Source organism: Eulemur rufifrons, chromosome 7 (assembly GCF_041146395.1).
Source record: "Eulemur rufifrons isolate Redbay chromosome 7, OSU_ERuf_1, whole genome shotgun sequence".
NCBI classification, from domain to species: domain Eukaryota; kingdom Metazoa; phylum Chordata; class Mammalia; order Primates; family Lemuridae; genus Eulemur; species Eulemur rufifrons.
In genome coordinates, this window is record NC_090989.1 from 273,278,513 (window position 1) to 273,305,766 (window position 27,254).

General features: G+C 39.1%; 1 protein-coding gene across 1 annotated transcript; it reads right to left on the reverse strand.

The window, feature by feature from the left end:
- On the reverse strand, positions 1 to 26,699 carry FBXW2 (F-box and WD repeat domain containing 2). The gene is made up of 8 exons (XM_069474600.1): positions 26,682 to 26,699; positions 26,473 to 26,581; positions 21,130 to 21,639; positions 12,819 to 13,013; positions 10,576 to 10,709; positions 8,237 to 8,323; positions 7,093 to 7,262; positions 1 to 1,730 (listed from the first exon to the last, which is right to left on the reverse strand). The coding sequence occupies exons 3-8, from the start codon at positions 21,617 to 21,619 to the stop codon at positions 1,442 to 1,444; spliced, it is 1,365 nt and encodes a 454-aa protein (XP_069330701.1). The 5' UTR covers positions 21,620 to 21,639; positions 26,473 to 26,581; positions 26,682 to 26,699; the 3' UTR covers positions 1 to 1,441.
- Between the last annotated feature and the right edge of the window lie 555 nt (positions 26,700 to 27,254).

The following is a 27,254-nucleotide window of genomic DNA, read 5'->3' on the forward strand; positions in this document are numbered from 1 at the left end:
TTAAAATCAGGGATTTTGAATAAAAATCTGGACTTCTAGCTCCTCCTGAAAAAATCTGAAGACCTAGTAACATTGGGCTTATTTCTGCTAATGATAAAACATTTAGAGCTGAGAAACTGCCCTGGCAGATAAACTCTCCAGGGGTCAGCACAATCCTACCCAGCATGTTTTACTCATTTATGTTACCTGCATGGCTTCCTTAGGCATTTGAGCTTGTGAGCCCTAATCTAGGACAATTCCTTCATATTACAGACGAAGAAAATCATGGTCTTGGGAGGGAACGTTAGTTAGAGGCAAAGGAAGATAAGTCAGGTTCAGGTATCTTTCTTTCTACTATAACACATTGCCTCCCTACTGAACCATGACTCCTATTAGCATTTCTTCCAGCAATGACTTAAATTTTCTAAATTGAATCAGTTATATTTTCTACATTCTCCCTTTATCCATCCTTTTCATATAACCGACTTCCTTATAGATAACAACTTTGCATCAGTGATTTCATTTAAATATTATCTCCAACCTGAAAGAAACAATGAATCAGCGGTTAGACAAAACTACAATATCAACTTTGGACACTTCAGCAGAAGGACTGTAAGGGATCTTAGAAATCACTTAGTTTAATACCTGGCTGTACAGTCAAGGAAACTGGGCCCAGCGAGGTTGCAGATTTCCTAGGTAACGGAACCAGTCTCCCATCTTCCAGTTCAGTTCTCTTTCTACTATACCATGGCACCTCTGTGCATTTATCCAGGCTGGGGACCAGCTTCCTCTACACGGAAACAAAAACTACACAACTCTCTCACATCTTAAACATGGCCAATCTTGACTCTGCCAAAAACTGGGGTTTAGGATGAGTTGTGAACAGTCAATTTATAGAATCAGATTTGCACTGGAAGACAGACTTTTTTAGAACTGGTATTTGGTGGAAAGTTTATGAATGTCACAGGACTAGATGGTCTTTGTAACACTGGCTCTTACAAAAGCTAAGCCCCATGTGAGAGAAGTTGCTGTAACAACATCATAGCACCTTTGCTTCAACTTCAAGAGAAAAAAAGGCTATGGTAAAAAGCTTTAATAACAGACTGAATGTGATTTTATAGGCAACCAATTAGCAGATTAATGAACCATTTAACTTTCTTAAAACCAATATTCCACTCAAGAAAGATGAACCCCAAATGTATCTTCTTATAATGACCAACATAACTAAGTACAAATGAAGTCAATGGTGTACCCCATTAGCATGCTGCGTTGTATGTCAATAAAACAAGCCCACCCCCACCCCGAGCCCTGGCCCCCTGGCAAACATAGATAAATGATTGTGCACTGCGTGATGATACCATTAGGTGAGAACTTTGGTTCATGCAGTCGGCTGCCATAGAGGTTGCACCCAAAACCCGCAGCCCCGGCACCCAAAGTCAGTCAGCGGTGGTGGCTCGTGGCATCAGCCGTGCTCCTTCCACAACACCAGGTGAATACTGTGGTCAGGCATGCTGGTGGCAAAGACCAAGCCTGTGTCATTGTGCCCATCGAGTCCATTCAGCCAGGACGCTTCGCCTGCCAGGAAGCTTGAGCCTCTCTTTGATTTCCTGTACTCTGGCAGAGGCCAGCGACTAATCAGGCTCTCTGTCCGCAAGTCCATGATGTATAGGTAGCGGTTGTCAAACAGCAGGGCAAAGATATCTCCAAAGCCAAGCAAGGCCAAATTTGCTATTTCAGGAGTCTTGATGACCCTACAAGGATGAGAGTTAGGGACCATGAACCAGAAGGCAACTTTGCTTCTGTTTATGCTACTGTAATCTTTTCTGGAGAACTTTAAAACCAATTAAATGTCAAGCCAATTCAGAGGAAAATGAAAGTTTTTGATAAAAAGGAAAATATGAAGACAAAAAGCTCTGCCCCATAAAAAATGGGAGGGGAGAATTCTTCAGTCTGAAAATAATGGCATGTAAGGGAAAGGTAGTATCTGATGAAAGTTTATAAAAGCACAAAACATCCTTCTAGGCTAGAAAGGACCTTAACATCCTTCTAGGCTAGAAAGGATCTTACAGATTATTTAACTTAACATTCTAATTTTTAAGATGTGAAAACTGAAGCTGAGGAGAGTAAATAGTTTGAATAAGGATTCAGAACTAGAATGCAAGAGTCAACTCTTACCACCAGGTAAAAAGACTTAATCATGAAATCCTAGAATACTGGAATATCCTGAAGTCCAGAATAAATCTGAAAGCCAAAGAACTCAAGTGCTACTCTACTCCAGCAGGCAGCAAACAAACAGGTTTCTCTCCAAAAATACTAGCGGCTGAAAGTATTAAAAGTTTCCAAAATAATTTAGAAACATTTATTAATAATAGATTCATAAGAACATGTGTGAGGAAACTGGGAGAGTTGGGAGGACAGCCTCAACCTTCTCAGGGGCAGTTTCTAAAACATCAGTGACAACAGCTAAGAGAGACCTAGCTAAACAGCAGCACAAAGGAACAAACAAAAACTTAGCTTCTGTTATCTGCACCCTTTATGAAGCAAAAGGTTAACAAGAAAAGTTGATGTCTTATTTGGAGGGACTAGGGAAAAAACTCAAAGGGAATACAAATAATGCTCCCCAACAATATGATTGGGATCCTGTGGGAGAGGAGCTTAACCTATAAACAAGGAAACCACCAAACTAGTGTAGGTCCAAGAGGTCAACCAGAATGGGGAAGCTCTGGAAACCAGTACAGCTGAAGGATATTAGCTGAGATGGGGAGGAAAAGAACTACTAGCAGGGACAGGGAAACTATACATGAGCATTACTTCCGAACAGTGAAGGATGTGTGACAGGCCAGACATTACAAGTTCTAAAAGACAGAACTAGGATCAAAGGCAAAGAGTTATAAAGTAGGTTTCAGTCTCATATTAGGAAGGCGGAGACATTCATTTTTTATCAAGCGTTTAACACACGCCAGGCACTGAAGTTCAAAATTAACATGTTATCTCAATCCTCACAGTGCCATGAGGTAGAGGTATTATCTCCACTACACTACTGAATGAACTGAGGCTAAGAGTAAAAGGTCTTGCCATGGTCACACAGCTAAAATGATGCAGACCTAGCAAATGAGCCCCAATCTGTCTGACTCCAGAACCTAAGCTCTTTCCTCTACTTCCAACTGCCTTCTGTGAAGAAGGCAGTGAGCATCTCTAGTCGAGGAGCACAACTCTTTCCTAAATGAATGGATGAGTGCATAAATGAATGGATTTCAACTGAACAAATGTTTTCTAAATGTCATACATGCTGAGTGCTAGCTGGGCCCCTGAAAAGAGACAAGCAGGACAGTCTCTGTCCCTTAGAATGGGAGGGCACAGCATGTAGCTGTCGGAGTATGCGATAACAGGTGCAGTGTGAGCACTCCAGTGGAGATGATGGGAATACCAAGGCATGAACGAATCGAATCCATTCTACCTTTTATCAGCTGGACCTAGACGAGTATTTTTTCTGTTTCTTGAAGAAGAAATACAACTGGGCATTCCAAACTGAGAGAAAACTAAAGGCCTCTCTAAATTTTATAATTCTTCTATCATGGGCATGTGTTCCTCTTAAAATTCTGTGATACTAAGAATATCAATAAGGCATCACTTCTACAAAACTAAGAAAATAGTTAATAAGTGCTGGTTCCCTGCTTGAAAAGCAGAGCAGAGAATGAGCTCACCCTGCTAGACTGAACATGGAAGAAACCCCTGCTGCAAGAGGTAACCAATGGCCACGTTCAAGGACAGCATTCATCCCAAACCTCTGAACACTCCTGTGCTATGAGGCTTTATAAACAGGTCTACAAGATGGAGCCTGATCCCAGGGAAAGTAGTGAGTTAGGATTAACCTCAAGTAAAGGGGAAACAGAGGTCCCAATCACTGTGCTCCAGATGAGTTACAATCAACAGCTCATTTCATCATTTTTCACTTGGATAACTCATGTTCATTCACTTAACAAATACTAAGAACCTAAAGTGAGCTAGCCACTGTTGGTACCGGGCAGTTAGTAGTGAACAAGACAAAGTTCCTTACACTCCACCTATCCAAAACTGAATTTATCAGCCAAACCTGTTCTTCTATTTCTTCACTTGCTCATTTACACAGCTGCTTAAGCTAGGAAACACGGCAACCATCCAACTCCCCTCCTCACTAAAATCACAAATTCAATCACCGAGCTCTATTGACTTTACTTCCTAGATTTTTCTCTAAAAATTTTCTTCACTATTCTCTCTATTACCACAGCTCTGGTCCCGGACACCATCTTTTGCCTGCACTATTGCCAATAGTTTTCTATTGACCTCCTGCCTCTACTCTTAGCCCCTTTCAATCAGTTAACCTCACACTAACATCTGATCCTGTTACCACCTTCTTTAAACTTTTAAACTCTTTGACAGCTCCCTATTGCATCTCCCATCTCCAGCCACACTGATGCATTTGAGGAATTTCTTTCAATTTCTCAAATGCACCAAGCTCCTTCAACCTCAGGACCTTCAGACAGATACAGATCCTCAGTCTACAGAATCCTCATTACACACTCACCCCTGGCAGTTAAGACAGATGCACTCACCCTTTAGAGCTCAGCCTGAATCTCTCTTCCTCATGGAAGCCTGCCTTTATTCCACAAAGTAGGCAGGGTTTCAAAGTACCCTGTACTAGGTTCCTCTTATCTCAATCATTAAAAAAAAATGTGTATGTAATTAGCTGTTTAATGTCAGTCTCCCCTCCTGCTGATTAGTAATTTCCATGAGTCTGGTAAGTATTTCTGCAACTTCCCAGTGTACATCGTAATGCCTGACACGAAGGTAGGTGCTTAATAAATATCTAACGAATAAAGCAGTGATGCAATGAACATAGACAAACACAAATTCCTACAAAAGAGATCCAAAGAAATCTGAGAAATAGCTAGAAAGTCTGGTAGGTCCCACATCATCAATGTAAAGCAGGGTACAAACAGAGACAAGAAAACCGGGTGGCTGTGGGGATAGAGCTTAAGATCTGGAAAGATGAGCTGATTTCAAAGAATGAAACACAAATATGTTGCAGAATAGAGCATGGGTCTTGACAGGCTTCTGGCTTCGTTCACTTTGATCACTTCAGAACTGTAAACAGACATCCCTGCTGTGCAGTCTGGGCCCTTGAACCTTAGTAACCTTACACACTGTACTGAGATAACCTAGCTCAGAGATGGCACCATACCTCAGACTTGTGGAATAACATGCTGTCATTTATGCTTTGCTTCTTTTCAATTACCTTCAAAGCTTAAGTAGCTCTACCTGCTCCTAGCAACTGATGCCACAGGATTTGTACTAGGGTTTCAAAAGACATTGGTTATCTGTGTTTATAGGGAAAAAAGCAGACACAAAATAGCCCCTTTTCAAAGAAAAATCTGAACCTAGAACTTCCTACCAGCAAACAACCTTGCAGGTACATTACTTAAAGCTAGCGTATCCAAACATTAAAAACAAACGGAACTTTCATCTGGGACTCTAGAGTCTCTGTGTGTCATTCTGAGTCAGAAGCATACATGAGAAAGGTAGATGCAGGATGAAATTAAAGCCTTTAGGGACTCCAAGCATTAAAATGATTATGATACCTCTGTCCCACTGTACCTTTGCACCCTCTCCCACAAAATTTTAATTCAAAATAAAGCAATATTAAACTGTAAAAGATGCTATTTTTTTCCCAAGGTGTCTATTTGAATTTTTTTCTTTGCAAAATATCAAGTACTTTGAAATCTTTCTTTTCTTGTGTTTTGGTGCCTTGGCTTCCTGGTACCTTAGGTATATGCCTTCTGGATAATCCAGCCATGGATGGATGAGTGTTGGACCAGGATGAGATATGGAATGCTGGGCAAGGACCTTAGCCTGTCTTAGCTTCAGTTTCCCCATCTATAAAATGAAAAGCTTACACTGATGTTTTCTAGGCTCTGTTTCAGTCTTTTCTTTCAAAGCATCAAATCACCAATCATTTCTATGACTGATTCTGAAACCTAACTGATTAGAAATGTTGGTCTGACTCTAGGAAGACATAAATGGCGTACTAACTTTGGGACCAGAGAGATGGGGCCCGCCAAAGTTCTGTTGGCCAGTGTGACCAGATCCCGTACAAGATGATCTCGAACAGTCATGCATAAAAACAATGAAGAGAATGTTCAATATTCTGAACTCCTCCAAGTCAGCATATCCTGACCCACGCTGTAGAACAATAACTCTATGAGTTGTTAATAGGTGCGTGCACAATCGTTGTGAAGTACAGTAGGTTAAACAAATTCAAACAGGTTTCTTTATATAGGGCTTCTTAGAGTTATTAGTAATAAAAAACTGCCAGGTCCTGTACCAGGTCCTCTTCACAAGCATTTCATTTAGTACTCACTTTATAGGTGAGAAAACTGAAGCACAGAGGGGTTAAGAAACTTTCACAAAATCACGCAGCCTGTAAGAGATGGCACTAGGTCTTAAACCAAGGTTTGTCTATCACCAAAATAAGTTCTCTTAATTACCACATGGCACTGGCTTCCACCAGCCTTGAATATGTTATCAGATAACTGCCAGTCTCCAAGAGGGGTCTAATTATTTGTCCATGGACCTCTTCTTATTTCTTTGCAGGAAAACCCTACAAGTTGTATTCTTCTCTAAGTACCTCTGTCTTTCTACTAGTTAATAGAAAGCCATTTGATCTCTAGACCCCACTGAAGCTGACCAGGCTTATAAAACAAGGCAGAATTTTAACTGACTATGAAATAGAACTTAAAATACTAGAACTAGAGAAGATCTGAAGGATCTTTTCATCTAGGCCTTTCACTTTCCAGAAAAGCTTGTTAAATCTGAAAGGAGAAGTGGCTTGTGACTCAGAGGTAGGGGCGATTCCAGCAAATAACTATTTATCATTTGCTTACTACATCTCAAATATTTTTCCTGTGTGAATGCTCTGCATATATAACCCTGTTTATAACTGAACATTTAGTAACATTAGTGAATATTTAGTAAACATTTCCTCAAAGCAAGCTATGGATAGGGATATCCAGATATCTAGTCTTGTCTTTACTACTGACTTTCAAAAGTAAAGCATGAAGTCTAAAGAAACATTACCTGAGAATATCATAACTGGCAAAGTCCCACTGGTAGAGACCTAGTGCTGAACTACAGACAATGTATTTGCCATCAAAATGAAGTCTTGGCTGTAGACAGATACTTCTATCCTCAGAGACAGACAATGTCTTTAAGCACTTGCAGTTGATTTCTCTCCCAATTGGCCAAATCTACAGAAAAAAAATTAGGAAAGATAACATCACATCACTACAGAAAAGCTTGTCCTGGCTGGGTGCGGTGGCTCACGCCTGTAATCCTAGCACTCTGGGCGGCCGAGGAGGTGGATTGTTTGAGCTCAGGAGTTCGAGACCAGCCTGAGCAAGAGCGAGACCCCATCTCTACTAAAAAAATAGAAAGAAATTAGCTGGACATCTAAAAATATAGAAAAAATTAGCCGGGCATGGTGGTACATGCCTGTAGTCTCAGCTACTCAGGAGGCTGAGGCAGAAGGATCCCTTAAGCCCAGGAGTTTGAAGTTGCTGTGAGCTAGGCTGACGCCACAGCACTCTAGCCCAGGCAACAGAGTGAGACTCTGTTTCAAAAAAAAAAAAAAGAAAGAAAGAAAAGAAAACCTTGTCCTTACACATTGTGTCCTACATTTGCTGAAGTCAAATACTGGAAAGACCACGCATTTTACAGTTAAGAACCATAGGCTTAAGTCCTGATTCTTCTGTGCAATTGTGGGTAAAATATTTAACCTCTCTGAACCTCAGTTCCTACAATAAAGATAATGCCTACCACAAGGGATAGTTTAAAACATGCAACAAGAATATATATATATATATATATATATATATATCAGTGTTCTGTAAACTCTTTGCAAACCATTGTAACAAATGAATATTTATGATTTCATAGTTTAGACCTAAGAATTGAGGAGGGCAGGAGATACGTGTCTTAAGAAAATCATAAGAACAGGCTGAAAATAAATTTCTGTGGATTTCTTTTTCATTTACAAATCAGAGTTTAGAAACTGCATAGGACGTAGAGCTAGCGAATCATCTCCTCTTCCAATGGGTTTAAGACAGCTTGGACTAAGACATTCCTGCTCTCCTCTTGGAATATTCTCCCTTTGCCATACCACTTTTTCTTGTATTTGCCAGTTTTTCTTTGATGAGGCAAATTAATGGAGGAAAAGACTCACCTTGATCTCGTATTTGTCTGCACTTAAGAGGATGTAGTCTCCAGGGCTGTGCAAGAGAGACTTGACTTTGCACCTCTGCAAAACCACCTGCAAATATAAATATCCATGTTATGAAAGATCCTTTTAATGCTGTTGCTGTCCTGATTTTATTTTTTTAATTAAAATAAATGAGGTTGAAATGATATTATGCTAGAATAGCTAAGCTATAACTCTATTACCAAGTTAATCTCTACTAAGATTTTTACTACAACAAGAATCTGTTATTAACAGTATCTAAAAGTGCCCAATGTTAGCAGCATCAATCTTAGCTTTAGTCTAGAAGCAAACATTAGGATGATTTTAAAAATTATAAAATGTGACCACAGAAAATAAAAGGAACTGAAAAGAAAAAAGTCCATAGACACTAAAGTAGATGCAAATGATCTGCTTCCATAACTATGTGCATTATATAAAGGAAAAAGCAATGGACTTGGGACCAGAATCTGCCATATACTTCCTTTGCAATCTTAGGCAGAACCATCTAAACTCTTTGTTTCTGTTTCCTCATCTTTAAAATAGGAGACAAGGCACCTATCATCTTATCTCATATAACTGCAGTGAGGATGAAATAAAACAATGTAAATAATAGTAATAGTAACATAATACAAACTAACATTCCACTAGCACTTGGGATATCTATAAACACTACATTCTAGTTACTTTTGTAATAAATCAGCATAAAGTGAAAGGGGAGGCAGGGTTCACTCACTCAAAAGCCTGGATTGCACATCCAATTGAAATGGAGAGACCTGCTACTAAGTATCAGGCACCTTAGTGGGTGCTATCCCAACATCTCCTTTAATGTTCACAGGAACATTTAGCAGATGATAAACCTCAGGTCCTGAAGAGAGGAGTAACTTGTCCAAGACATAACAGTGTCCTGGCCCCAAGTTTACTGGGTTTCCCATAACACCAAATTGCCTTACAACTTTTATTTAAAAACTTAATGTGCCCAATACATAATTATTAATCATCTCACAACTGCTCTACTTTTAGCATCATCTATTTCAAAAAAAGACATAATCTTCCACCCAATCTAAAACCCACCAGTCATCTCTGACTCTCTCTTCTTCTTTGTTTCCCACAATCAATCAGCAAGTTTAGGTAGGTTACCTTAAAGATATACCCTTCACTGGTGCCCTTCCCTTTCTTTATTGCCACCTCAATCCAAGTCCTGGGTATCTTCTGTTTAGACTACTGCTGCAAAGGCTAACAGGTCACCCTGTATCCACTTGTGCCCCACTGTATTCTGCACTTAGCAGTTAGTTTCTTAACATAAATCACACCAGACCCTTGTTCAGAACTTGTAGATTGCTTCCTAGTACACTTATGATATCCACCATCCTTATCATGGACTCATAAATCACACATGATGACCACCCTTTACCTAACTCCCCCAACTACAGCATGACTCCACTGTCCTCCTTTCAGGTCATCAAATGTTCAAGTTCTTTCCTATCCCAGGCCTGTGTATAAACTATGACCCCTGAAACCCTCCTTCTGCCACTCTTTCCCCAGCAACCCTATTCATTCTTCATGCTTTGCCCCTTCTCAAAAAGCTTTCCCTAAATGAATTATTTTCTTACACTTTCTCATACAACACTGTACGTTTCCTTCACAGAACTTGGCACAATCTGTAATTACATATTTACTTGTGAAATTACTGTTTAACAACTACTTCTCCAGACTAACATCCATAAGGGTAAAGCCTAGGTCTATTTTGCTCACTCCTGTATCCTCAGCTCCTCACAGAACAGCATGATAAACTTAAGAAAAGTGCTTCTGCATGGCATATCCATTATTAATATTGCATTTGATTCTCACAACAATCTTGTTCTGAAAACATCACAGTATTTTAAGAGTCTGTACATCCTTCACCTTCTTGCAAGCACTATTTTTTCAAAATGAAAATTGCTTTTCTGATTTAAAAAGACGTTCATTCTAAAGGGAAAAAAGCACCCACAATCCCAACCAGAAATAATCAACCTTCAAAATTTTGATGCATAAACACATTCAGAAACTGGTATCACATGCTACATATTTTTTTGTATGTAACCAATTTATTTGCCCCTTCTACCCACCTAATATATTGGGGGTATCTTTCCATGTCCATTGGTTATTCATTTTAAACTATTACTATGTACCTCTACATGCTGGTCACTGTTGTACACCATCATGCTTGGTATTGTACCTATTACATCTTATGACTCATCTACCACTTAGTAGGCATTGTCTACCATGCTCCACTTCTCCTCCCCAAAAAGCGTGACATCAATAAGATTTCTTTCATGTTTTCCTACCTTGGTGACCCATTCCGTGTGCCCGGTGAGTGTGTTGAGGCATGTCCCAGCAGATAAAGCCCATACTTTCACAGTGAAGTCTGCAGAGCCACTCACCAAGATATCCAGTTCATCATTGTAGTCCACACTAAACACTAGTGTATATAACATGCAGAAAGTTAAAACTTGTCTCTGTCAGTGGGTCTTTTATAATAGAGTTCAATAACATCTATTTTCCCTAGCTACCCAATTATGTAATTTTCCCAACAGAGACACTGTTAAGAACAGTGCTACTCAACCAGCAATTTTATGATGAAAAAACTATTTCAAAATTGTTATCATTATAGATTATTCTAAGGTTGGAAAGTCCCAGGAACATTACAACATCTTTTATCTGCGATAGCTTCAGAATGAGAGGCAAAACCAGTGTCGGAGATAATGGCATTCCTTCTTAGGACTGTCTAATACTACACAAAAACTTTATCTAGCTTACGCAGAAAACAGAACATATGTGGCCCTGTTCAGATATGCACTAACAATAAGACCAAATGTAAAGAAAGTAACCTGCAAAACAGTATCCAGACCCAAGAAAAGCCAGTGTAAAGAGAAAAAAACCAAAGAATCTCAAAGGTCGGACTAAGTCATTTACTCAAAATAGTGTCTGAATTTCTTCACAGCTATAGTCCTAACACCTAAATCCATGTCTACAGTATAGTGAGTACTCAAATATGCCAAGCTCTAAAGGAACACTGGAGACCCAGCGATGAAGGCAGGGACCCTTCTTTTAAGGAAGTCAGTCTAAGTGTGGGGTGGAGGAAGAAGTCCAGAAAAAATAAATGTTTACCTCTTGCTAGGGGAACACCAAGGAGAATGACTAACTCTGCCCAGGGGTATCAGGGAGGACTTCAGGGAAGAGGCGATATTGGAGATGGGCCCTGAAGGATGAGTAGAGTTTATCAAGAAAAGAAAAAGAATATTGCAGGTAGAGGGAATAGCAAAGGCATGAAGTTAAGAAAAACCACAGCAATGTCCATGGAACAGTAAGGAGAAAATTGTTTAGAGCAGGGCTCTCAAAGTTGATCAGGAATAAAATCAACCAGAAGTTATGGTACATCTTGACATTGTGGAATATTACACTCAGTTTAATATATTAAGTTCCATACTAAATCATGCACCTTCAAATATTAAATTTCTAAAACAAACGAATGGTAGCAGACAGCAATGGCCAAAGAAGAACACATAGGAGGAAAAATAAAATGAAACGAAAAATATTTGTTTTCATCAGCAAAACAGCTAGGTTTACTTCAAAGAATTACTGAGCACCAGGTACAGTGCACAGAACTCAAGATGTAAGGGTGAACAAGACAGGCAGGATCGCTGTCTTTATGGAGCTTATAGTCTGGTGGGGAAGTAAGATTATCATACTTACTTGTATGATGAGTGGTATGACAGTATTACAGGTTATTGGGAAATCTACAGCAGAGGGACCCAACCTGTTTAGGGAGTCCCAGAAGGCTGCTCATAAGTGTGATGCCTAACAGCAGAGACTGTGACTCTCAGAGGCTAAACCAGTGGGTAAACAGGGAAAGGAAGAAGGGAGCCACAGCACAAGAGGCTGGGAAATAGCTCATTATAATTTCTACAAGAAACTCCAAAATAAAATACAACAGAGGGAGAAGCTCAAGTCTCAAGGCTATATTCAAATGACTCGTTTTCTGCAAAATAAGACTGCTAAACATTTATCAGGAAACATTCAGGTAACTGTTTATTTCACCTTATCTCTAAGTGGTAGCTTGTTTTAATCAATTATAGACCAAGCTTAAATTGGATATAATCTGTACAGATCACAAAATATGGGAACCACCATCACTCCAAAGGACTTTCAGCCCTAATTCTACAAATAAAATGAACTAAATTTAAAAGTAAAGGCCTTACTCAATTTGGAGGTATGAAATCTGATAAAAGTAAAGGGGACTGACTTCAACAGGACATAAATGAAATAGGAGAGAAGGAGAACTATCCCTCTCAGCATAAGGGTACATAGAATTCTGAGTTTTAAAATAGGCCAAGAAGCAGCAAAATTAGGGAAAATATTCCAAATAAGAATAACTGAAATAAAGAGAAATAAGTGTAGCGCCTGTGAAAAAGGGGGGGAAAAGGCAGGTTAAATTAAAAAAAAACAAAAAAACTTCACATTCTTGGCTCCAGGCTTTAAGGGATGTAGCTAAAATAATTATAAAAACCCTTGAAAAAGGGCAACCCACCCGCCCCCGTGTGCCCCCGGAAATGCTGGGTTCTGGCTCCGGAACTCCACTCCCAGCAGGCCACAGTGTTGTCAAAGGAGCCTGTCACAAGCTTCTGTTCATCGAACTTCACCGCTGCACAAGTGTGGGTCTGGATGCCATAAACACACTGCCCTGTGCTCACATCCCACAGCTTTGCAGACAAGTCATCTGACCCTTCAAGAGAAAAACAAGGAGGTTAATAAGAAAACAGATGCAGTAAAAGGAAAATCAATCCTAAACCATGGTATTCTTCAAGGAGAACCTTAATGGTCCCTTCTTCTAGCATCCCCACTTTATGGCTTAAGAAACCAAAGCATGATGACTTGCTCAGCCACCAAAATGGTATTAAAAGCACTGGGACAGAATCCAAGCTTTTTGGTTTAGTCCTTTTCCCTTAACTTTCCAGGCTATAAAAGTGTATTACACTAAAGCATCCCTTGGTGCTTCCACTTGAAAATTTTGATAAATCCTTTGCTATCAAGAGCTCTCCGGATCTGAGCTTGAATTGATGGATATTACCTATAACTGCATGTTTACACTTGCATGCTTGTCCATTACCCAACAGCTGTGAACAAGTAAGGAATGCTGAATAGTAAAGCTGTCTGAAATGTATTCCACTCCAAGGCAAGTTAAAGATAAACCTCAGATCATGAGCTACATTCTGCAAAAGCTAACTGCTAATTGTTGAGCCATCTTGAAATTTATTAAAGAACCTCAAAGAAAATCAGGGATAAATTATCCCAGACAGTCACAACAACTCAACAAAGAGTTTGCAAAAAGCCTCTTAAGATTCCATAGGAAAAAGTAGGTTTCATTTCTGCCTCTGATGAAAATTCAATACTAATCATGGTGATAAATTCAGAACTTTGCTTTAAGTTTAAAATCATAATGATTAATTCATGCCTCACAATATTCCTTTAATAAGATTATGTAAAGAAAAAGACATTTTTGAGAACACATTAAATACAGCCACTATGATAAGGACATAGTATCCCAGGAAAGCACCAAATGACCAGTTTTCAAAAAAGCTGACATGACTAAATAAATAATGCCAGTCACAATTCCACCTTTAGCCAAGAGCCACTACTTCAGACAATGGAAAAATGGCCATAATTTAAGAAAGAGCATGAATTTTAATCTGGGAAAACTCTATGAGAGCATAATTATATTTGTTCTCACTTTAATATTTAGGATTCAGTTTCCCTCTGTATAAAAAGGGGGGTAGGACTCAGTTGGTAGACATGGGCATGTGAGACATCAGAATCATTCTGGAGAGCTTTATCAAAACACACAAGCAGGGCTCTATCTCCAGAGATTCTAATTTAGAATATTTGAGGTAGTGTGCAATAATCTTAAAAGTCTGCAAGGTGATTCTACCTCCTCAGCAATATTTTGAGAACCAGTGGTCTCAAACAGTTCTGTCCCATAGAAACAATGCAAACCACATATGTCATTTAAAATGTCCTAATAGTTCCATTAAAAAAGTAAAAAGAAATGGGTGAAAATAATTTAACTATTTCAAAAATATCATTTCAATATAAAATCAATATAAAAATTATTAATGAGATATTTTACATTCTTTCACATTCTTAGTCTTTGAAATTCCAAGTCTTTGAAATCTCAAGTACTCAAAAGGCATATGGGGCTAGTGGCTACTATACTGGTCAGCACTGCTCTAGATATTCTTTAAGGTCCTTCGGATTAGGCATTTTGTGACTGTATTCCTAAGGAACTAGAGTAGGAAAAGAAATCATTTTAGGTCCTATATGAGCTTGGTTCTGATTTATTACCAGTGTTCAACTGGGGGTCTCATTCATTCAACATGTATTTATAGAATTTCTGTGTCAGACAGGGCTCCTGCTCTCATAGCACTTAGTCTACTTGGGCCTACTTTATTTAGTCTTTTTGACTTTGGGAAGACAAAAAGGCTAAATAAGCAATAATAATTTGGCACAGTAAGTAGCAGGGAGTACAAAAGCCCATAGCAAATACAAGGAGGGGATAAAAAGAGAAAATGTCTCAGGTAAAGCTCTATTGAGTTTATGATTGTGCTCCTCAACATGTGGGTGTTCTATGAACATGTCCAGTAGCAGCATGATTGGTTCCTCAACTATATCCCCCTTTTATTTGCTTTTAAGCTGGGCTTTGGCGTGGGATTGTTTGAAGAAGGGATTTCATGGCTTAAAAAAACTTTTAAGTTTTAACTAGTTGAAATTCAAGTTAATCAGGCCAAATAAAAAAAAAAAGGAATAAACAATGTATAGTAGAGGTCAGCAAAATTTTTCTGTAAAAGACCTGACAGTAAATATCGTAGGCTTTGCGAGCCATACAGTCTCTGTTGCAATTACTCTATTCTGCTAGATCTGGCCCACAGTCCATAGTTTGCCAATCCCTGGCATATACCTAGTGAAGTAACTATTAAGTATCTCTATATATTACATAAAAATATGTGAATAGCCACTGGGGCCAATTCATAAAGAACTATTTGGAAACATTCTAAAAACTGCCTATGAATTATTTACAATGCTTGTTAAAATGCATTGCCTAAAACATGAACATGGTTATAAAAACACTTCAGTCTGACTGGGAAATGGTGGCAAGGTTAGGCTAGAGAACTGGGTCAGGAGGATGTTTAACTATGACCTCATTTGCATTTCTGAAAGATCACTATGGTTATATCATGGAAAAATGGTTTGAAGTGGGGCAAAACTATTAATAGAAGGAGGCTAGGTAAAAACTAGGAAGATAAACAAAATATGGTATATACATACAGTGGAATATTATTCAGCCTTAAAAAGGAATGAAATTATGACAAGTTAACAACACAGAGTCCTTAAAGACAGGCTAAGTGAATTAAGCTAATCAAAAAAGAAAAAATACTGGGTGATTCCACTTATATGAGGTTCCTAGAGTAGTCAACTTCATAGACAGAAAGTAGAATGGTGGTTGCCACAAGCTGGAGGGAAGGTGGAATGGGCAGTTAGTGGTTAACTGATACAGTTTCAAGTTTGGGAAGATGAAAAAAGTTCTGGAGATGGATGGTGGTGATGGCTGCACAACAATGTCACCCAACGGCACTGGACCACACACTTGAAAATGGTAAAAATGGTAAATTTTATGTGAGGTATGTTTTACCACAATTTGAAGAAAAAAAAAAAAAAACTAGATCCAAACTAATTATTTAAACTAGTTTATACAGGAAAATGTTGTGCCATTCAGTTTTACAGCCTAAAGAAATATCAAAAAATAATCAGGTTGGGTTCCATTTTACAGCAGTACAAGTTCACTTTAGGAGCCACTGTTCTCTGCTCCTTTCCTGCTTTCTGTCGGCCTCCCCTCTGGACTCCCATTTGCTGCACAGACTAACCTGAAGCGAAAGAAGACTAAATAAATGCGGACTCTTACATTTCATGAAAGGAAAAAAATCTCTCTCAATTCAAAAAATAGAATGAAAACATTAGTTTGATATATAAAAAAAAGTCAGGGATGGGTATGTAACACAGATAGGCAGAAAAATGAGCTGTAACCCAAATGGAGCAAACTATCTTATCAAGTTAAGTTTAAATATTTAACTGGTAGAATCATATCTCAACCCTCAGCCACTTCTCTGAGGCATTTGACTCTGTTGGCCAACTGAATAAACATTTACCAGTGCCTCTTTAGAACCGGCTATCATTCTCCTTCTTGAAACTCTCTTCATCATCGTCCTGTTTCTTTCACCTCTCTCCCTTCTCCAAGTACACTTTTCAAGGATCTACCCTAGATTCTATTCTTTTTCCTCTCTAAATCTCCTTTAAAAATTTCACTGCTCCAGGCATAGCTGTGATGATGTCTTTCTCTCTAGTCCTGAGTACTCTCCAAAGCTGACCCTCCATTTCCAAATACCGTGGGAACTTTCACTTAGAAATATAATGGGCAACTGAATTCAGTTCATCACAAGTTGAACCCCATCTATCCTCTCAAATTTATTCCCTCCTTTTCTAGTCTTGTTATTAGTACTACTATCTTCCCAGGCATAGAAAGCTAGCAACCTAAGCCATTTCTGAAATCTCTCTTCTTACCACATACACACTCCATTGCCAAATCCTGTCAATTCTACTTTAATGACTGTTCTTCAACTGCTCTTTTCTTAAATCTCTGTATTCAGAGTCCAGAGTGCTCACCATGGAACTGCAGTCTTTTTTAAAATCTCCACCCTTACTATCCTAAGTCTAGACCTATTTGTCCCTACCGGATAGTACTTTAATTTGCAAGCTCTAATTTGTCTATGTCGGAAGGTCTTAATAGGAGTAGTATCATATCCTAAGAGAGTATTTTAGAAATTTGTGGGGGTGGTTTCAATTGTCACAATGGTGGAGGTTGGGGGCATTACTGGCATCTATTGGGCAGAGAGGTCAGAAATGCTAGATAACCTGCAATATTTGGGACAGTGTAAGAAAAGAATTGTCTTACATTTTGTATGACATTCTTGATGGTTCTACCAGATAGTCATAAATGAAAAGCTTATTTTTAGTTATCTAAGCCTATTTGTTTTAGAAAGCATATTTGCAGTTTAATTATATACTGAATATTCTGAATGCAACTACCGGGTAAATTGAGGAAAAATGTACTTTACTTTCTTGGGAACTTTGTAAAGAGTTTTCCACCAATTGAGAAGATCGTATCACTGACAGTATCCATGACACAAATACAACATGCATTTATAGCTGTCATGTTCACTGTGACACTACATGTATCTGCAAACATCTGATTACTGTCTTCAAACATAGCCATACTTTAGCACTACATGTTTAAACGTGTATTATGTTAAATTATAGCCCCCTTATTTCCCCTCTGGATCAGAGGTCAGGCATTATATCAATTTCGAAAACATATGTATATGTAGGTAAGTTATTTCTATGAATATAAGGTAAGAAGATATTGTAAAATATGTTATAAAAAGAGGACCTGGGTTTGACAGAAATAAGAAACACTGGTCTACTTTAACCCTTGCCCTTTTTCTGTTCAGAAATCTTCGATGGCTTTCTTATTGCTTACAGAAAATTGTCTAAACTCATGTTCCCAGCATTCAAGGCTATTAACATAGCACAGGCCCATTTCTTCTGATAATATTCTGAGTCCCTATAGTATAGGAGTTCCTACTTACACTCTATGAGTCCAAGTGAAATGAATTTTCTTTATTTTCCTCCAACATGCTCCATGCTTAGTGCCTTCCATGCCTTTGCTAATGCTGATCATCTTCCCTTACTCAGTATCTCATTTCTCTGAAGTCTACCATTCTTTAAGCCCCAACATAAACACTGTTCAAATTTCCCAAATGAAGAAATGACTCCTTTCTCCTTTCTCCATGATTTTTCCCCCGTTCAATTCAACTGTATCATTTTATTTTAGTTCTTTCACAGCTCTTGTTTTTCTTATTCAACTATAAGCCAGAGGTCATAATCCAGCAGCTCATAGGTTGACTATGACCAAACCACAATAGTTTAAAAATCTGAATAATACATTTTAAAAATTCAGACTATTTCACAAAAATCTAGATTTGAGGCTTCCCTTAGAAAGATCTGGCAACCTGAATCCCACATGGCAACAATTTACGACACGGGAATAGCAACTAGAGTATTCTCTGATTTGCCATAGTCCATGCAGAGACTTTTACATAAGTCAGGTCACTTTATTGATCCCAATGTGTATAATCTCTGAGGAAAGAACTGCTCTAATTCACCTACGTATGCCCTCACATTGTTTTTCAAATGGTAGGCATTTCATAAATATCTATTGAACAGCACAAAGGCTCTGTTCCTTGCTTACCACTTCAGAAATAAACTGCGGAACAGAACGATAACTACCTCAATCTACACCATGTCAATTTTTAGCATAAGCCATCAATCTCTTTAGTAATACCATGTTATTGCTTGCTCAAGGCACTAATCTGAGTCACTGTAAATTTACTGCCAAATTCAGGATTTCCCAATTTGACCACAGTGAAAATTCAATCTCTTAAGTAACAAGATGACACAAACACACGTATAATTCTGTGATGAATATATCTCTCATTAGTAATAGTCCCAGAGATGCTGCTGTTAGAAAAATTAAACTAATGCTTTGGATTATTTTCAATAGCTACAGTACAGCATAATTCTGAAAAAGCAAACCTGATGAATTTAATGAGAATAAAAATCACATCACATATAGACCCATCTAGAGAATAAACTTAAAATGCAGGATTGGGTCCACTTATTGTAGGTATTAACTTTCCAGGTAGTTAGAGAATTCAGTGAATATTTCCCATTTACTTCTGCTCCAAGGAGGGTTTTATTGCATTGCAAAAGTAAAGTTTGATGAGAGAAGGAAAAAACTTTAAAAAGCTAACGGTGGTTGTGAAAACGAGTCAACTGCAAGTATTTCACTAAGTGGGAAAGAGCTCCAGTTCCAAGACAATACTGCATCCCAATCTTTAAAAATACCCACCATAAATCATGAGGCAAAAAGGACATGGAAAAGCCATCACCACAACTGGGAAAAGTATAGCAAAGTATAGAAGAACCAATGACATTGCTGCAATAATCAGGCTTGTAAGACAGGGAAAATAATGTAAAAGTGAAGTAACTTCAGGATAACAAACCAAACCATGAAATGCCTTAAAAAGAATGTTTATTTTCTATAACTGGCAAAGTGGCTAGCATTTCAGAGAACATATCACCACATGGGAAAACATATACCCTTAATGAATAAAGAAATGCAGTTTTCAAACAATCTTGAGGCCAGGCGCAGTGGCTCATGCCTGTAATCCTAGCACTTTGGGAGGCCGAGGCAGGAGGATCGCTCGAGGTCAGGAGTTCGAGACCAGCCTGAGCAAGAGCAAGACCCTGTCTCTACTAAAAATAGAAAGAAATTATATGGACAACTAAAAATATATATAGAAAAAATTAGCCGGGCATGGTGGCGCATGCCTGTGGTCCCAGCTACTCAGGAGGCTGAGGCAGGAGGATTGCTTGAGCCCAGGAGTCTGAGGTTGCTGTGAGCAAGGCTGACGCCATAGCACTCTACCCTGGGCAACAGAGTGAGATTGTGTCAAAAAAAAAAAAAAAAAAAAACAACCCAATCTTGAGAAATGATACATCTCTTTTAACTATTAAAAATATTAAAATTGAGTCTGCTGAGACTCTGAAGGAGAAACAAGTTACTTAAGTCTGCCCTGGGCATGGCATCAATTCAATCTATCTGGAAAGGACACTAACAGGAGCTATAAAATCATTCATACTTCTGGATCTGGCAATTCTACTTTTAGGCATCTAACCCAAATAATTCAAGGGGGAAATAAGCAATGCAAATAAACACAGTCATAAAAATAGAAACAATCTGAATATGCAGTAATTTGGAAATGGCTAAATAATGATTGATTACACACAGGAACAGTTTATATTTATTAAAAATGACAACTATGTAGTTTAGGTAATACACAAATGTTTACTAGAAGTTATCTTGGATGAAAAAAAGAACATCAAGTATCCCTTTATATCATATAGAATGTAAATAAATAGGCACTGGGATCATTGATAAGAACTGCCTGGAGCCATTCTAAACACCACCTAACAATTATTTATATTGCCTGTCAAAATGTATTCACTAAAACATGGGCACTAAGCCCATGGACCATAAGCATATGTAGAAACATATGCCTACAATAAATGAAAGCTAGCATACATAATTCTTAAATTTTAATGATTATACTGTTTTATAAAATTATTTAATTGCCTAGTTTAAAATCATCCAATTCTTTGTTCCCATGCCCAAGCTTTCAACTTCTATTTCTCCTTAGAATCACAGGATTTCAGAGCAAGGAAGAAATATCTCCCTTCCATATTTTACAGACAAAGAAATAAACACAGAGAGGTCAAATAATTTATCCAAAATGATCTAATTACTTGCTACCATTAACACCAATTTTTCCACTGTTTTTTCCCAAAAATCATTGCTGACAGCAAAACAAAATTAACCAACACGTAGAACTGTACATGGAGAAAAAGCATAGAAAAAAGTAATCTACAGCTTTCTGATTCACATGTTTAAAAGAATATCTGAAGCTTTCTTCTTGTAAAACTTTACAATGATTGTCTTCTCTAGAGGGAAAAAAGAGGATAAAGGAGGAAAATCCACTCAGGGATGAGGAAAAAAATGCCATTGTAGATACCTCATATAATCAACACTTGCCATTCTCAAACCTGAGGAGTAGTTTATTATTAAGTTTGCACCCTATGAAATACAAAAAAACAGTTCCAACGTCTCTTACCTGTACAGAGAAGTCCATCTTTGTAGTAAAGTGCATACACTCTGGCACTGTGTCCAATTAATGATGAGGTTTCAAAGGCTTCATGGTCCTCCAGTTGCTTCATTCTCAAAATAGCCTTCAAATAAACCTTCTTCCAGTGCAAAGCGTCCTGAACAGAATCATCTATCTGCCAGCCCAAATTTTTACATGCAGTCTGCCACACCTCTGTACAGGCACTTATCACCTTATTCCACTGTTTAGAGACGAGGCAGCACGTGAGTAAAGTCTGAGGATCAAGCCATTTTAACAAATAAAAACTGAGCTCCAGGGGAAGGAGTTTGAGGAAGTCCCGCTTGAGGAGAGTCTCCAGGTTATTGGAGAGATGCCTGAGCTGGACTGCCCCACTCAGACTAATCAGGTGATCCAGAGTTTCATTTTTCTGCAAGTCCGTCAGAGAAAGAAATGTAACAGAAATGTTATCAAGCCATGTCTCAAAGTCCTTTCTCTCCATAAGGTTATGGAAAAATTTACCTGTGGCACATCAAAATATTGTATTAGTTCTGCTCAAAAAGACCGTTCAAGCAAGACTGCTAACAAATGAAGTATTAAAAATTAGTGTAAAAAACTTGGCATTACAACTTTATGCTTAGTTATTACAACTTTACAGTTAATACACTATATTTATCTGAAAATTTTCCATGCACACAAAAGAAAATACATTTGAGAAAACATACTTTAACAAATCATGACCTCCAAGACATAAGTCAGTGAAACAGGATGGTGTGCGTGACTTGTTTCTTTTGAAGTCTAGCACATGCTACATGCATCTTCACAGTAAAATAAAAAGTATTCATTCATTATAAAACAGTGTGTTCTCAATACATCCCTTCCCCATCAAAATCATTATAAAACTATTTCCTTAATGAATCTATTTGGGCACTAAAATCACAAAAATAAACACCAGGATGTGACAACCAGAAAGCAAGTCACCAGAGCAATAACCTGAGACATTAGTTACCATGCTAGACACAATCTGACCTGTCACCAAAATCAAAGAACTATTTGCTTTTGCAATGGATGTTCCGGTGAAAAGGTTTGGGGCAGAAAGATAAGCAGGTGTAGGAAGTTGTGTGGCCTCGAGTATTCTGGTTCTTCCACCTCCTTTATGGCCCAGCCTGTTTAGAACAGGAATTACCAAAGACCTTATTTTGCCTAATAGTCTGTTTCTATAAGCCTCATATGAGCTAGTAATCACTCTTAACCACGTGCCCCAGGGAGCCATGAAGGTCCTGGAAGCATGCATAAATAAGGCAAGTTAATAATCCTGATGCTTACAAAATACAAAACACCAGAAACAGGTATCATAATCTTCACGTTACAAATGAGGAAACTACAGGTCGGAGAAGGTAACTGATTTGCTTACAAAGAGCTATTAAACAGCAGAAGAGACTGGAGGTCAATTCTCTCCAGATCAGTACACCAAGTTCGCTTGCTCTCTCTCTCTGAAGTCAGTGATAACTAGGAGAATACAACCTGGTGATGTGATCTAGGGGTACTGTATCTATCTGTATCTGATTAGACCATTTTCCCCTTTAGGAGAATAACCAATTGCTCCAGAACTAACTGTGACAAAAAAGTTTTAAAGTATCCTGCATTAGTGTCAACAGGTGTCAACCCACTCTTAACAATGGGGACTAAACTAATGAAAGAGAACAAAAACTAACGCAAACCACTAAAAACTATTCTCAAGACTGGCCCTGTGCTGATAGAATTTAATGCTCGGTGATGAGTATATAGGGGTTTATTATTCTCTTTATTTTCATATATTTCAACATTTCCATGATTTAAAAAAAAAATCTTTCCTTCTATTCTAATTACTTGGTTTCTCACAAGACTGACATACTCATTTTAAATCTTATGTCCAAATTAATGTGGAAGAGGAAAATTAATTTCTTTCCAGACATGTAACCTATATCAGGCCTACACAAGAAGCAAGATCTCATCCACCAACTTCATTAATATAAGGCAAGTAAAAATCTTAAGTTTCTAATATCAAATTTGCCAACAATGTCCTTGGACAAAAAACAGTCTGATTTATTAGGAGACGCACTCAAACCTTCCAATCACATCATCTGCTGTCTACTAGTTTTGGTCTCTGGAACCCTAGACTTCAAGATAATATCCTTGAAACTGAAGGGTTTGGGCTAGAGACAATTTATTAATTTATATTAAGGATTTACATGGCTGCCAAAATATAATCAGTTCACTAAAAGTTTTATCAATTTATCACACAGTAACAAGTCCCTTCCTTCCTCTGAATCCCCAAAACCCTCTATAAAACATGTCTGGAAAATCTCTACTTTAAAATTAATCATTCACAATAAGACAAAACAACCCTTTTCTGTGGGCATCTGCACAATATCACAACAGCTAGTTAATTAATACTGGTTAACTAAAAACACACAGCAAAACACCTGCCCTGGAATTACATATTACAGTGAAAAGCAGGGGAGACTTCCTCCATCACATCCACTCTCGAACACTACAACACACATCTGTCGTACAAATGCTTATATTTTATGTAAGCTGAATTGTAACTTAAATGGCCACATGGCAAATTTAAAATATCCATTAAAACATTATCAGGTTCCCATTATTCACAAATATCTAAGAGACATCCTACAACATGCCAAATTAATGTGCCCATGACATTTACTGAAGATTATGGGCCAAGCTTCCCAGTGAGCACCTGTAAAAAGCCCAGTCACTTCTGTAATTTATATATTCTCCTAATTCATAATTAAATTATTTTTGTACGCCACGTGTGGTGGCTCATGCCTGTAATCCCAGCACTCTGGGAGGCTGAGGCAGGAGGATTGCTTGAGGCCAGGAGTTTGAGATAAGCCTGGGCAATAGCAAGACCCAGTCTCTACAAAAAATAAAAAAAACAAAATTAGCCAGGCATGGTGGCACACACTTGTAGTCCCAGCTACTCGGGAGGCTAAGGCAGCAGCTTAAGCCCAGAAGTCTGAGGTTGCAGTGAGCAATGATGATGCCACTGTATTCTTGGCTGGGCAACTGAGTGAAGCACAGTCTCAAACAAAAAAAAAAAAAAGAAATTTTTTTCCAACTCTTACATTACAGATTGGTCTTCAGGCTGCTTAACCCCTAATGGAAGGCTTTTTCTAGTTCATCTCTGACTATGAAAAAGGCATCTTCTTTTTTAATAAAGCAGTTTCCATTAACTCTACAGAATGCACTATTAAAAAACACCAACTTTTACTTTTCTAAAAGAATCAACTGACTTTGGAGGGGACTTTCTTAAGGTCATAGGTCCAAGCTGAACTCTTTTACAGAGCCTCTAGGAATAGCATGTACTGGTAGCACAAGGTCCCCAGGGGGAAACCTCAGGAAGTGGGATTTCAGTTCAACATGAGAAGCAGCTTTTCAATTTCAGAGCCTGTCAACAATGGAATAGCTGCCTTCAGAGCGGTGAGCTTCCCATTACTGTGAATAGTCAAGGACAGTGGTACACAGAGGCAGAATGTGATAAATGAAAATGCTCTGGAAGGCAGTCAAACCTTCTACTGATTCAGCCCCTTCCTATGTGATCATGAGCATGTTCAACAAACTTCTAAGCTTCAGTGTTGTTATCTGTAAAATGAAGCTATCACCCAACTTGAGGATTGTGACACTCAGAAATAAAGCCTTGACATGCTTACTTAGCACAGTGGCCAGACTAGGGTAATTTAAATGGTACTTTTTGTTAGTCTTATTCTTGTTAATATCTGGCAGGAAAGCTTTTTGTAGCACTGAGGCTAGAATGGACATGACCACTAACATCCCTTTCAACACTATGATCTTACAAAGTTATTCTTAAAAATATCTGGAAGAAAAACTCAAGGGCTCAAACTTACTAGGGGGTTAATTGTATAATTAAGAGCAGTTATTGTCTTGAGGCTATGATGTTTCACTAGGTGCCTTTTCCTCCCTACCCTACCCACATCCCGTTTTCCCACTGCAGAGTAAACAACTGCCCTCCCACTCTATTAACAATCACAAAGTTCTGAGGAAACAGACCATGTGATGAAAAGACTCCTAAATTGGGAGATGGGAGCCTGGGTGCCTGGGTTTGGTCTCTGGTTCTGCCATTATTCCCCTATGTTCCCTTAGGCAATCCTCGTACCTATGTTGGTTTCAAAGACTAAAATACTACTCTAAACATTACTTCATTTGATCTTCACAACCTCAAGGAAGTATCAATAATGCTGCCCTTAACTAACCAATGAGGCAATTTATGGCTCAAGAAGTGGAGTGGCTTTCCCAGAGCTGCTCATGAAGTAGCAGGTTCAACATCTTGCCCAGCCCCTACCATCCCCAAACCAAACCAAACCTATACCTCTAGGCCTTATGAGAGACAAGACATTCTGGATAAAACAGTGTGAATGTGTTTTCCCCTCCTATTCCACCAGAACCTAACCTAGTTGAGAGTGAAAGCAAGATATTCCTTGCTGTTGTCAAGGAAGACGCTTCATCTTTCCCCTTATCAAGCATAATCAGTTAAAGAGCACAGAGGCTTTGAAAATGTATACATATCTATAAAGTAACATATGCATAAAATACATTTTGAGTATTCAATAAACTGAAGACATTGGTTACCCCCCAAGAGAACTCGACAGCTGAGAAACAGGAGGGGTCCTTTTTTATTATAAACTTTTTTGAATTTCAAACCATGTGAATACATTACATTATTAAAAAAACAGCCTTTGGTTTTAAGATGAATTTTTTAAAACTTTGAAAGAATACAAACAACATTTATAAAATATGGGTTCTGCAACTCCACTTGTTGCTGGGTGACATTGGGCAAAACACTTCACCTATTTTCTCAAGCCCAATTTCCTCACTTGCAAAAATCGTAGCTATGAACAGCATTACCTACAAGGGTTTTTGTGAGCATTGAACAGGATAATGCACTTAAAGCGTTTAGTACAGTACCTGGCACACTGTAAGCCTACAATAAATGTTACCATGATTATTTAGCATTAATAGTTATCTTTGCTTTATTTCAAACAGCATCCCGCATACACACCTGTTTCCATGGCATACCCACAATTACGGAGCAGTCCCTCACAGGGACAGCACTTTGTACTTCATAAATCACCTCACCACACTTCATCATCTTTCAGACTCATGGCAGCCCTGGGACATCGTTAACTCATTCTGCAGCTAAGGAAACTGAGGCACTAGGAGGTAGGAACTCCGAAACCCTACTTTCCCATTTCTAAAATGAACTCCAGATCCCTTCAACCCGTTCGTCGCTCCCCGGTCCCTCGCTCCCTGAGCCGTGTTCCGTGCGGCACTGACCTGAGCGAGCGCCCCGGGGCCCGGGACCTCGCGCCGGGCTCACACCGACTAGGCGCGCTCGGGCCGCCAGAGCCTCGCAGCGGCCGGGTCCGCTCCGCAGCCATGGCGCCTGCAGAGAGAGAAAGACAAACAGCCCGAGGCGCAGCGGGTCAGCAGAGCGCGGGCGCCCGGGAGCCCCCTCCCCGACCGGCCCCGCCTCGCATACAGACCTAGACCTACGGCCGCCGCTCCCCGTCCTCAGCCTCACAGGGGAGCGGCTTCCGGTGCTGTCTGCGTCATCTCCGCGCGTCCCTCCGCCCCGCGGCGCCCGGAGGAAGCGGCTGCACTTCCGGCCCCGCCCGGAGGGGGATGTGGGAGGCGGGGCGTAGGGGAAGAGAGGCTAGAGGGAGGCGGAGCACGCGCAGTAAGACGCTCACTGCGCTTAGACGTGGTGGAGGCTCGACCAAAGCTTTCGTTCATACCGTTTGTCCGGATTTGCCGAGGACAGTTATGTCCCTCATCCACTCCGATCTTCAACCGACGCTGCGGCAGTTTTTCTTGTTATCCTCCCTTTACAGAGGAGAGGCTCAGAGAAGTTGAGAGACATGTCCAAATTCATACAATCCATTGAGCACCTATCGTATATCCCAAACACTGTTCTAGGGTATAGGGCTAGAGAACAAAAACACAAAAATCCTTGGCCGCCTGGGGTTTACATCTATTGGGAAGAGGAAGACAGATAAACAAATAACTAAGCAAGGCATGGTGCAAACCTTTGAGTGCTAAGGAGAAAAAGCAAGGTA